A 13,566-nucleotide genomic window follows, 5' to 3' on the forward strand; every position below is an offset into this window, starting at 1 on the left:
AATGCAATATTATGGTACCATAGAGCTGATCTGATGATGGAGACAGGAGGTGGCCATAGGAACTCTGTGATGAAACAACACAATTTAATTGTGTTTGGGGTTTTAAATAAGAATTCTCTTGATGAGTATTAGTTGCCCATGGTCCAGTCCAGGTACAGTGTGACAAAAGCTTGTACCTAAAATTAAAATTATGCCAAAAACTTATATGGAAATAAAATACGGTAAAAATATATTTCTTTCATTATTTTTTGAACTATCCAACCAAAAAAGTAAAGGAAGTGTCAATACTCTCATAGGGACCTTCATCATCATAAATTAGCACAATTGCCTTTTTTTCTTTATTACATACCGCTTTTCGTACCATCTCTTTGAAGCCAAAAGAATACCTTCTTTATGGAATTATCCGTAAACTGGCCTAGTGGGTAGTGACCCTGCCTATGAAGCCAATGGTCCTGGGTTCGAATCCCGGTAAGGGCATTTATTCGTGTGATGAAGACAGATATTTGTTCCTGAGTCATGGGTGTTTTCTATGTATCAAATATTTTCTATTATATATTCAGGGGTGGCCAACAGGTCGGGTCGATCGCGACTGTTAGTCCAGTCGATCGTGGCAAGGCAAAAAAATATAAATACGTAGACCAGTTTCATTTAAGGTTTCAAGAAGTATGTAATTGGTAGATCGCACAGGGTTTCGTTAATAAACAGGAGATCTTTGGTCTAATCAAGTTGGCCACCCCTGATATATATCGTCTGAGTACCCACAAGTCCCACAACACAAGCCTTCTTGAGCTTACCGTGGGAATTAGTCAATTTGTGTAAGAATGTCCCTATAATATTTATTTATCTCCATTATAATAAATCGTTTTCACTGCTCTAGATTGCAGTTGGCATGTCATTAAGTTATTATTGCATTGTTAGTACGTGGCAGTACCAATTCAGACCGGATTCTGCACATACATGAGAAACTAGACAGCATAATTGGGGCATACCTACGCGCGATGTAAATAAAATACAAACAATGACGTCAACGCATTGATTGTATTACAATTAATTGAAACGTAGGACACATTGACACGTGCCTTACGTCAATTTATAGCTTAATTTAGACTAAAACCAAGGTTAGGTATAAAAAAAAAAACTAGACGTGATGGATTTGTGAAACAGTAATTATATTGAGTATTCTTTAATCAGTTTTCATGAAATTGGGAATAAAGTGTACGACAAATATTTTGAGTGAATTAGGAATTAAGATGTCGGCATCATAGGTTTCTCCTTTGACTTGTCAATCCTACGAATACAGGGTTTTTTTTTTACAATTTTACGGCTTTGGCAAAACTAGGAACAGGTCAAAGTTAAAACCTATGTTGGCGCAGTCTGTAAAAACCTTTGAAAGCTACCTTCGCTTCTTCATTGGAAATTACATATAAGTAATGCTCTGGGGCCCATTTCTCGAATGGTATTAGATTAATATTATTAGTCGACGAACTGTGAAATCCAGTGGGTATGGGTTAATCGTGTGGGCCATGGCAACACTAATAATATTAGACTAATATCGTTCGAGAAAGGGCCCATTATATTATATGAATGCTCTGAGGCCCATTGGTCGAACGGTATTAGACTAATATTATTAGTCCACGAACTTTGAAGTCTTTTTTTTTTTTTTTTTATTACATACACACAACCATCGTTACAGGATATCCTAATTCGACAGTATGGAATTTGACACACAAAATCAAATAATTACATAGGTATACCGTACATAGATTAAGTATTACTAACTACAGTAACACAATACATACAGCGTGGCCCTTGTGAATTCGCTCAAAGAACAAAGAAACAAATCTAACTCGATCGCTACTCGATTAAGTGTCCGAATTGCGCGCGTAAAGGGGGCCTGGCGAAGGAGTTGCGTCTATATTAGACTTAGGCCGGCGCCCCACTGCTACGCACGCTACATCCACGGCCCACGTTTTAATACAAACCGTGGGCAAGCCCACGAAATTTTGTATAGGAACGTGGGTCGTGTACATAGCGTGCGCTGCAGTGGGGCGCCGGCCTAATACCGTTCGAGAAATGGGCCCCTGGTTGAGGTGGAATGTGGGCCCTTAGTTCTGGGCGAGCTACTAGCAAATGGAATTGACCGGTCATCAATAAATAATAATAAATGTGCACTAATTAGAGCCAGGCCGCGCGCACTGCGCTGCTCGGTGTCGGAATGTGCGACAGTAACTGCGCGGGCCGTCTTCGTGGCGCGACTCTTGTCGCCCCACCGCGGCCCGCTCCACAGTTTAAAATCATAGGACAGGTGCAACTGCGCGGGCCGTCTTCGTGGCGCGACTCTTGTTGCCCCACCGCGGCCCGCTCCATAGTTTAAAATCATAGGACAGGTGCAATTGCGCGGGCCGTCCTCGTGGCGCGACTCTTGTCGACCCACCGCGGCCCGATCCACAGTTTAAAATCATAGGACAGGTGCAACTGCGCGGGCCGTCTTCGTGGCGGGACTCTTGTCGACCCACCGCGGCCCGATCCACAGTTTAAAATCATAGGACAGGTGCAACTGCGCGGGCCGTCTTCGTGGCGCGACTCTTGTCGCCCCACCGCGGCCCGCTCCACAGTTTAAAATCATAGGACAGGTGCAACTGCGCGGGCAGTCTTCGTGGCGCGACTCTTGTCGCCCCACCGCGGCCCGCTCCACAGTTAAAAATCATAGGACAGGTGCAACTGCGCGGGCCGTCTTCGTGGCGCGATTCTTGTCGCCCCACCGCGGTCCGCTCCACAGTTTTAAATTCATAGGACAGGTGCATTGCAGTACGGGGTTTTTCAACGCTTAGCCAAATTTTGCGATCGTATACAGGCCACACTGAACAACTTACTAAGGGAACCGACCCCGGAATCAATCGTTGAATAAAATGGCTTTTCCATAGAAATTAAACAGACAAATTTTTTTTCGTGATTTCCGATTTGGAGCACCTGGCAAAATAAGGCTAAAGGCTTCAAATAACAGTTGTACCTACTTACTGTATTCATAAATTGAAAATATCTATTTTCATTAACTATTCTTCTTTCTTTACTATAAAATTTTTGAGCCAAAGGCCACGGCCAGGACTTCGTCTCTTCCGTTTCCTTTCCGTGGGTTCCTTATGAAGTTTAGAGGACACCGTTCTAATTGCTTAGCGGGTTGTTTTTTCAGCGGGATCAGTACCCCTAGTGTAAATAAATTCGATTTCCAAACGTGACGTACGCTAAAAGCTAGCCAGCCAACAAACAAGCATACTTTCACCGCTTTTCGTTTCCTTTGATGTCATACTGTACCCCTAGTGTAACTTTGATCGACATCATAACGTGACGAACGCGTTTGCGTTTAGTCTCATTTTGTATTGGATTTCGAAAGAGCGCGCCAAGCGGGACGTTTTGGAACCTCAAAATCCTATACAAAATGAGACTTAACGCAAACGCGTTCGTCACGTTATGATGTCGATCAAAGTTACACTAGGGGTACAGTATGACATCAAAGGAAACGAAAAGCGGTGAAAGTATGCTTGTTTGTTGGCTGGCTAGCTTTACCTTTCGTATGTGTTGGTGATCAAAAATCGTGAGTTTAAACCTCCGTCGCGGCGAATAGACCAGAAAATAGCGTTCTCGATAAAAATAAAGATTTTCAGTCATCTTTAATACACACGAGAGGTTAAGAGTTGTATGTTACATTTTATAAAATATTGTTTTTTTTTGTCTATATCATTTTTTTATATATTGAAGGTCCAATATATTTAAAATTTGCCTGTAATCTGAACTAACAATTTCCTTTCTAATAGTTTCATTTCATGTTGGCCCTTAAATTTCTATTTTATCATTCATCGCATAAAAGCATGTCATAAAAAGAGGAATTCTTATTTTCAAATGGTAAACTGTGGTACCTATATTCCAGATGCAAAGATGATAGTGCGATTACCCAATAGTTTTGTACTGACTGATAAATTACCGTACCAAATTGAACTTAAAGTGTAGGTAATTAGGATCGTTCTGTACCCCTAGTGTAAATTTAATCGACATCATAACGTGACTAACGCGTTTGCGTTAAGTCTCATTTTGTATAGGATTTTGAGTTTCCGAAACGTCCCGCTTGGCGCGCTCTTGACTAAACGCAAACGCGTACGTCACGTTTCGAAATCGAATTTATTTACACTAGGGGTACTGTTTTTAATATGTATTTGTGTTACTTATTCTCTAAAATGAACTTGTTCTGTATTTTAAGTGTAAGTCTCTGGACTTTTATAGTGCTACCTGCAGTGTGCTACTATTAATTATTGTGACAAATAAGTCTTAGTCTAATTAGTTATTATTTTTGTTTGTCATTAAGTGAAATGTAAAATTTCTTTTGAGAAATAAGTTCTTTAAATACAATTATGAAATAAAATAGGCTGGATGGTAAGTTATAAAATCCGACTGTCATTTTAGTCCCCGATATAAAAACAGAGTTTAACCGTCCACATTCCCTATAAAAAATGCACATGATCGCTATAATAGACTCATTATTAACTCTCTACACATCTTAAAACCGCCCTTACCCTTTACTAATAAAGTTGAAAATGGAATGGAACGAGCAGTGTTTTCTCATTGGATATGAAGCGATGATTGCAGTAAGTTTGGCAAGCGGGTCGCGGGACCGTTAGCCGACCGTTATACCGAATGCTGATGTCACTTTATTATTAGGCTGTTTTTCCACGTTTAACTGAACTGCGAGGTGAACTTTACTGTAGGTAGCAACATCCTAAGATCGCAAATGGCTGTCCTATAGGGTTCGTCGACATTTGGTTATGAAACTACCCGTTAGTAAAAGTTGCTCAGTATGCTTAATCTTGAAGAAACACTTAAGGAAAACTGCTGTGAACTGATAGTAAAAATTACCAGTAAAATCTGCTAAACAATAAGATGAGAGGTCATTGCTCAGCTGTGGGATGAATAGGTATCAGGTATTACAAATATTTGTAATTTGTTTAAAAACTGAGATGACGCCTTTGGTTATATGATCATAAGGTAGAAGACACGACAGTCCAATTAAATAAACACTTATTCCAAAAAAGATGTACAGTCTCCATCAGATATATCGGAGCGGCCGAGGTGACCATAAATAGCTGAACACGTTGAAAATAGAGGCGTGTTCTGATATTTGTGAGCACGTCGGCTGCTCCGATATATCTAATGGTTCAAAATAAGTGTAAACTAGCCATACTAACTGAAGAATATCACTATGTTACTAAACTAAAAGTAAACAAAAGATGTACAAAACTAAGAAGTCTACAGAGACAAAATAAATTTTGTAAACCCAAATATAATAACATATATGGCACTAGGCTGTATACATATACATTACCTAAAATATTAAATGATTTGCCAGAAGATGTTCGTGTAAAGTACTTAAATGGTATGGTATTAAAATATAACGACACAAGCTACTTATACTAAGAAACCTCTACTTTTTTTAAATTAGATATAAGACATTAATATATGTATTGGTATTTTTTCTCTGAACTCCCCATCGGCACACAACCCTGCTTAAGGTTTTGCCTACGATGGGTCTTGTATTAAATTCTAGACTGTAACTTGTTTGTTAATTCAATAAATTAAAAAAAAAATCTGATTGCGACTGTGCCGTAATACCTACATTAACAGGATGTCAGAAAGGTTATTTTTTTATTTAGGTCATAATTTCCTGTGTGTTAGTATTTCCTTCCTTCCTGTCCATTATTATTTATTCTTGATCATTTTACCTTGAGATTAGCTCAATATCTTATTCTGCTATTTCAAATTATAAAGAATTCTTATGACCAAGTAGATTTACGTACTTTATCTTGGTTTACTATTGTAGATAACTTATACAGCGATATTATAAGTGCTAGTAAGTTTACGAGACTTATTTCCTGAATTATTATCTGTAGGTTCTCGTCTGGAGATAGACGCGTGCTGACATAATCAATATGCGATCTTATGCATTGTACACAAGGCATCAAGTTGCATACACATGTTCATGTCAGATTAAAAGTTATCTTTCCAGTTAACCTTCAAAATTTAAATAATATTTCACTTTAGCGTCATGTACATGGATAGATTTGTAAAAACTTAAGATTATACTCTACTTTGTCCTTACTTAAAGCGCATTCATTACTTAGACTTAGATTCCATCTATAGTAGTAAATAGTTTTTTTAATACAGTTGCTCAAAAAGTGCTACTTTACGTAGCTGTTTAGCGTGCGGAAAGTTGGATTTCGCGAACTAGTGCTTTTTACTTTTCCGCCTGTTCCAATTCATGACTACTTATTGATAAGTGTTAATGTTAGTTTCCTGTAAAAGTCGTAATCAACATAAAAGCCTACTGCTAATGTAAGAATAATAAATATATGCATATTTCATATTTTATTACTTACCTCTTCATCATAACACTTTTATTTTTTAATATTGAATATTGAAAAACTGCTTTTAATAAGTTGTCTGAATGGAACGGAATATCTGCCGAAACGGCTGTCAATGCAGAGGCGTTTTTTCTTACTGCAAGAATGTTTTATGTTTCCAAAGGCAGCATTCGATATTTTTTTTCATACAATTCAAATATAAGATACATATATAATCGTAAATAACGGTACTTAGGTAATAATAGTATAATATTTTATATTTACAATTCTTTCTGTCTTATAGAACATGCATAAAAGTACTTGTTGTTTTTCTTATTTTTTCGCAGCTGTATTAAAAAACGTCGTTCGATACACGTGCGGAAATGTCATATCTCGGTACTCGTGAAGTAATGACATACTTTCCGCACTAGCATCGAAATGTACAATTTTTTTTTTACTTTTTATACTACAGTACGGATGTCATATCATAGTCGTATTTTTATTGTCTATCTATATCATCTCGTACATCACTAGTACTTTAGACCTTAAAAAAGTCATGGCCAAAATGAACACAGGATAAAAACACGACCACCGTAGACTCGCAGCTAATCTATGAATTTAAAGTCATTAGGCCGGTCCACACAGAGCGAGCGAGCGAGCACGTACGTGCGACGCAATTTCCTCACGCACAAACCGGCCAGTGTAGACGTGCCTCGGCCGAGGCGGCGCGTGCGTTTTCCTCGCCCGAGCGCGCCGCCTCGGCCGCGGCAAGTCTACACTGGCCGGTTTGTGCGTGAGGAAATTGCCTCGCGCGTATGCTCGCTCTGTGTTGACCCGGCTATTACGTATTAAACGTTCAGATAAAACAATTATGCACACAAGCGTCGCATCGATCATTAACACTGCGTGAAAACAGGCTAATTAGAAAGTGAGTGTTATCACACGCACGCATTGCACTGGAGATAACTGCACCGTATTGATAGCGAACGCGTCGAATGTGTGTCACTCCCTTGATAGTGGCGAATGTGTGTCAGTGGCTGTGTGGGCAATTGACATTGCAATTAAGTCAAGGGAACTGAGAAAAGTTTTATTTACGTTGTACAGTCGCCATCAGATATATCGGACCGGCCGAGGTGCTCAAAAATATCTGGACACGCCTCTATTGTCGAGGCGTTAGAGTGCGTGTTCAGACTTAATTCCCTTGATTAACGCCTCGACAATAGAGGCGTGTTCAGATATTTGTGAGCACGTTGGCCGCTCCGATATATCTGATGGCGACTGTAATGTAGAATTGAAATGATAAATACTATAGGAGTTGTTCAAATACCTTATGGTTTAAAAGTACTTCTTTTTATTTTAATGCGCTATATATAGCTAAAATTAATTGAAAACGATAAAACTTTTTTTTTTTAATAAAAACTTATGGCAGGATGTTGTTTGATTTTGATTGTCACGACGCGGTAAAAAATATCAAGCCTTAATTTGAGGGTTCTTCTGTTGAAAATCGCAAATAGTATTTGTTATCATACATGCATACATACATATAATCACGCCTACTTCCCGGAGGGGTAGGCAGAGACCACGAATTTCGACTTGCTACGATCCTGACATACCTCTTTCGCTTCCTTCACTTTCATGACATTCCTCATACACGCTCGCCGGTTTAGGGTGCTCTTGACCTGGCCTTTCTTCAGGATCATGGCTCCACAACTAGCAGAAATACGTGCAAAATCATCTATTTGCTTACCTACACAATATTTTCCCATTTGACACCTAAGTATGCTATGCTAATTAAAATACCATACATCCCGATGGCTACTTAATTCAAACGCGATGAAGGTCAATTTGCATTACTCTTAAGGCTTAGTACACTTCCTAGAACATTAAAGAGATAGAGGCATGATTAATTTGTTTTGATTAATGAGTTGGGCGTGTGGCATACATGTTAAACAAATGCAAGCGTATAGGAGCGGCCTTAGTGCACGCTGCTCACATCACTTGTGAGCCCGACGCCACGCTGCACGCCCCGCCGAACGCTCCGCTTCGAGCGTCCACTCATGCATTACACTTAGTGTACTCGTGACTTACAGTCACACACACCTAGACGAGACGTATGAGATTTGTATATTAAGTAAATGTCAATTCCAAGTTTCAGTTAATTTAAGTCGTTTTAGAACGAGAGCGTAACTTCGATTGAATTGTAGCGGGTTCTGGGTTTTATGTCATGCCAATGCCTAACGACTGCCTACATTGAATAGATAAAATTACAATCAATCTAACCTTGAGGTAGTAGAGAGTATACGGCGTCAAATTCTATTCTATTAACAATACAGGTATGTTTCGCACATAAGTCCTATATAAAGTTTTCTTTCATTGTTCAATGAACTTGGACACTTTTCTAGTTCATCAATATACAGAATTGGCGTCTAATTGGCCGATCAAACGTGGCAAATAGGGCCATCACTGTTACTCCAATTGCCCACTTCGAGTTAAATGAATGTAGAACGATTCATGACATTAGGCAATAGTATTTCATCTAGATCCCTTACCTTTCAATAATTGATCACTAGAAGTAAGAATATTGGCTTGTCAAATACGGATCGAATAATCGAAGGCGAATTAGTAACGGGGCGTGGAATGTAATATAGATTGTCGTACCGTTGCCAATAGTGATTCATGTTGAGTAAGCGTTTAAGCGACTTGCCTACGCAAATAACATGAAGTTACTGATAAATATCGGATTGATGTCACGGTTAAGTTATCAATGTTATCATTTTGGCAACAATCACATTTATTGCAATGGCTGACAGACAGTCCCAGCAATCTTCTTCCAGATTTTTCTTCTTTTATTTACAAAATTAAAAGATTGTTCACATATTTTACATTAATATTGTGCTTCCACACGAGTTATTCGGTAAAAAGGGGCGCTTAGTATAGTATAGGTAGTAAACCTATACAAACATGTTTCACGACGTAGTGCCAATCGCCAGGCGGAAGATCACTTTTCCAATCACGACTCATATATTTGACTTGTCGAGTGTTCTCGTATATCCGCTTAAATATTATGAATATTTGACGTTATACTTAAATAAATATCAGCCTTCATTTATAAAAGCATACCTCAAATCATCTAGAAATTTCTACCACATGATGACTAACGTAGCCCACACATGTGGTACGCTTACAACATGTCATTGCCATATGGCGACAACCAGTTAGCAACATCTTGTATTTGCGCGATTACTTCCCGCTTTAGATATAATTACTATTCTTATTGATTCTTCGATATTTGTTATCGAAATGGCATTGATGATAAATATCACAATGGTGTTTGTTTCTGTTTACTTAAAAACGAGAATGAGTTTTTTTTTTTAAATTATTGTTTGTTCGTGATTCCTCCGCGAGTGATATTCTTCTATATTATTATAAAAACATGATTACACAGTGAAAATGTGGATTTACGCTACGTATTCCTATATTTTTACGATTTTTCTACAGTTCATACAATATTCCTTGACAACGTTTTCCATACAGTATTGAGAACGTTCACGATAAGGCACAAGTGTACCAATAACTTTGACGAATCGAAATCATCGTTTTTGGTGTTCATCTGCCTTATGTAACGCTTTATCTCGATTCTCGACTAACATTAAATGGCATTGACAATGGATCATAGCGCGCATAGATAAGAACAAAAACCATTGTTTAGTTCCTACCTGAGTTTAGGGTATCGCTTTTATATTTCCCCCGGCTTAGTTTCCCTTATTAATTAATTTAATTTAATTTCATTTAATTTAATTTTTATTTTTAATTGTTAGAAAAATTGAAAAGAGAACAAAGAAACTCAATATATTTTTTTCAGGCAATGTTAGTAGTAGAGTACTACAATAAACTCTAGGTTAAAGCATATTAATAAGCATAAGTACAAGCATATTAAATTGGAGCTAGTTTTGTATTAATGCTGTTTATGCAAATAGTCGACTATCATTTATCGCCGAAAAAAATATGATCTAAACATTAGTATTAATACAAAAGCTCTTTAAAATCTGGGGTTAAGATTTCAGAGGTGATCAGGGTTCTTAGCTGCTATATGATATAGACGACTGTACAATTTAGGACATAAATATATCGTTAAATCCACCGTTAGTTGGCTTTGAGCATAATATTTTTTACACCTATACTGATATTTCTTTAATATATTGTCCCACAGATGAGAAAGAGAAGTACGACCCGAACGGGTTCCGCGACGCGCTCGTGCAGGGACTTGAGCGCGCGGGCGGCGACCTCGAGGCGGCGTACAAGTTCCTAGACGCCGCCGGCTCCAAGCTCGACTACCGGCGCTATGGCGAGGTCATCTTCGACGTGCTCATCGCCGGCGGCTTGCTGCGTGAGTACACCATCCTGCTACACCACCTCAACTAGACCTCGAGTCGGCGTACGAGTTCCTAGACGACGCCCGCTCCAAGCTCGACTACCGGCGCTATGGCGATGTCATCTTCGACGTGCTCATCGCCGACGGCTTGCTGCGTGAGTACACCATCCTACTACACCACCTCAACTAGCCTCGAGGCGGCGTACAAGTTCCTAGACGCCTTACAAAAAAACTACAAGATCAATGCTGAAACAAAAACATTTGTTCAGTCGAAATGTCTGAAACTGCCTTTTTTTCGCCAGTTCGTGTTTGGTCTCATAGTGAAAGTTGTTCAGTATGACTTACACATTCAACTACCTAAGCATAGTTTTTAAAATAACCGGCCAAGAGCATGTCGGGCCATGCTCAGTGTAGCGTTCCGTAGTTACCCTTCTATCACAATAAGTTGAAAAGTATTATTTTCATTGGAAGCAAAAGGGAGTATCATTACCATCACAGCGCTTTATACGTTTTTTATACTAAGAAGGGAAGACTTTTACCAATAACTCAAAAAACATCGAAAGTATTTATTCAGCTTTTTTTTCGGACAAGAAGGTACTACTCCATAAAAAACATTTTTTTGTAGCTTTTATTTTACCGTTTTGTCGCCATGAATGATTTATGTATTGATGGCAAAGCCGAGGACAGATAGATAGACGGACAAGGCGAAACTACGAGTATACGGAACCCTTAAAAACACCGGGTTGTAAAAAAAGAACACCTGTATATATTTGACCTTGGCGCAAGCTACGCGAGATATTTCTTTTGTTTATAAGATATAATCTAGATGCACGCCAGACTTAGTTTTCAGTCGTGTATTATTAATAAGGTGACTTGAGTGACCTTTCTGAGCTGTCTAGACGGAATTATCTATTCCAACGCGTCTAGCCGTGCGAGATTAACAGGGCCCGATTAAATTCGGTTTATGCTCGGATTTGTTAGGCTCCTATGTCACAGAATAATGATTCGATACCGAATGGACAAGGTTACAAATAATAATAAATAATAAAATAATTTATTGCAGACAACATTGATCCATATACATATAACATTTATAAAAAGAATTAAAATAAAAACGAAAATTAAAATCGATTTAAAAACTAGACATTAAAATTTACATGATTAAGCATTTCATTGATTAAATTAAAATAATATATGGATTTTATAGACAAGGTTAAGCGCAGTCAAAAATAAATTAAAATGTCAAGCTTACTATAAACTATAAATAACTGCAATAAAAAATAAAAAATAAAATATAGGAATATGTCCCTGTCGAAATAAGACGCGCTCAATCCCTTGCTGTTTTCAAATCCCATCTTAAAGACTATTATCTGTCCCTTCCTTAGTGTTTCTGTCCGCGTTACTGGTTATCACTTTTGGCAAGAATTATATAGTATTGTATATATGTATATATGTAGGTATATAATTATGTAAGTAGTGTGTATGTATATGTATTGTCTTACTGTTGTAGACTTAAATTTTAAGGGTATTTTAGTTTGCTATTTAGTTTTTTTGCACCTCCTAATTAGTTAATTTAAGTTTCAGTTCTCCACTACCTAAAGGTTGTCTGGAAGAGATCGCTCTGTAGCGATAAGGCCGCCTGTTGTTTACCTCTATCTTCATGTTTTTTATGTGTTTCCATGTATATTATTTTCAGAGGTTGTGCAATAAAGAGGATTTGTATTGTATTGTATTGAATATGGAGACTGTGCCAGTGTCTAGCAATCGGGCAATCTAGCCTGCAATCTAGCAAATGGATACGTACAGTCGCCATCAGATATATCGGAGCGTCCAAGGTGTTCACATATATCTGAACAGGCACTCTTATCGCCTTGACAATAGAGTCGTGTTCAGATATTTGTGAGCACCTTGGCCGCTCCGATATATCTGATGGCGACTACATAAACCCATCGTGCGCGCATACGTGCGGTATGCCTCTCGCGTCGAATTATCGTTCCTGTGAAAGTTGATTTAAGAGGGATCTTATAGCACGTGATCGTTCATTACAAAAAGATAAAATATTTTTCTACTTCTAATTATTTTCCATTCTCCATGATTTTTAGCATTGGAACAATGAAAAACTAGGTTTATAGGTTTACCTTTTTTTTTTTTAAATTGCAAAAAAAAACCAAATAGCGATACATATAAACGTAGCACATATTATGCTGAAGCGATCGAAATTAAAATCAAACTGATTTGTTAATATTTAGTTAGTGGACACGTTTTTTCCCGAAATGGAATCTCATAGCAAAAGTACCGTTATTTCGTTAGGATCGCAAAGCTATTCTTCCCTCTTACATCCCTTTTGGTTGGGCTTAATTTGATAAATAAAAGTTTTCGAGATCGATTTTCTGCCTTTTATAGCACGACCGAGGTTTGAGTCCACGGTTTTTGACCACTGCAAATGAAAGTTTTAATGTTACATCTAATTGAATTAATGCGCTAAACTTCCAAACTTATTTGTTTTACAAGAGGGAAAAGTTGTTGTTTAACCCCTCGGAATGGCGAAAGGAATATAAATATAACAGTAATTTTACAGAAGCAACGTTCTTACGTATATATTTTCATAGCAAAAAATAAAAACCATTGAAAAGATTTGCGTCTCCGACTTTAAAAAAAAAATTTGGCTGTTTAATGGACCTATGCGGCATAGGTTAGGCAATGCTATGCCTTCATTTGATATGGCCCTTTCAACTTTTTAAGAAGTTTGGAACTCTACAAATATTATGGAATTTTTATGCAAACATAGCAGTCCTGAAATCGAGACTG

At 37.9% G+C, this 13,566-nt stretch overlaps 1 protein-coding gene across 3 annotated transcripts in view; it reads left to right on the forward strand.

The window, feature by feature from the left end:
* The window catches only part of LOC133531169 (uncharacterized), a 28,518-nt gene that overhangs the window by 3,255 nt on the left and 11,697 nt on the right, over positions 1–13,566 (forward strand). For 2 of the 3 annotated variants that reach the window (XM_061869303.1, XM_061869312.1), the window contains exon 3: positions 10,597–10,773. In XM_061869303.1, the coding sequence (XP_061725287.1) occupies positions 10,597–10,773 (177 nt within the window). The other variant, XM_061869319.1, reaches the window with a different exon arrangement.

The sequence above is a fragment of the Cydia pomonella genome, chromosome 2 (assembly GCF_033807575.1).
Source record: "Cydia pomonella isolate Wapato2018A chromosome 2, ilCydPomo1, whole genome shotgun sequence".
NCBI classification, from domain to species: Eukaryota; Metazoa; Arthropoda; class Insecta; order Lepidoptera; family Tortricidae; genus Cydia; species Cydia pomonella.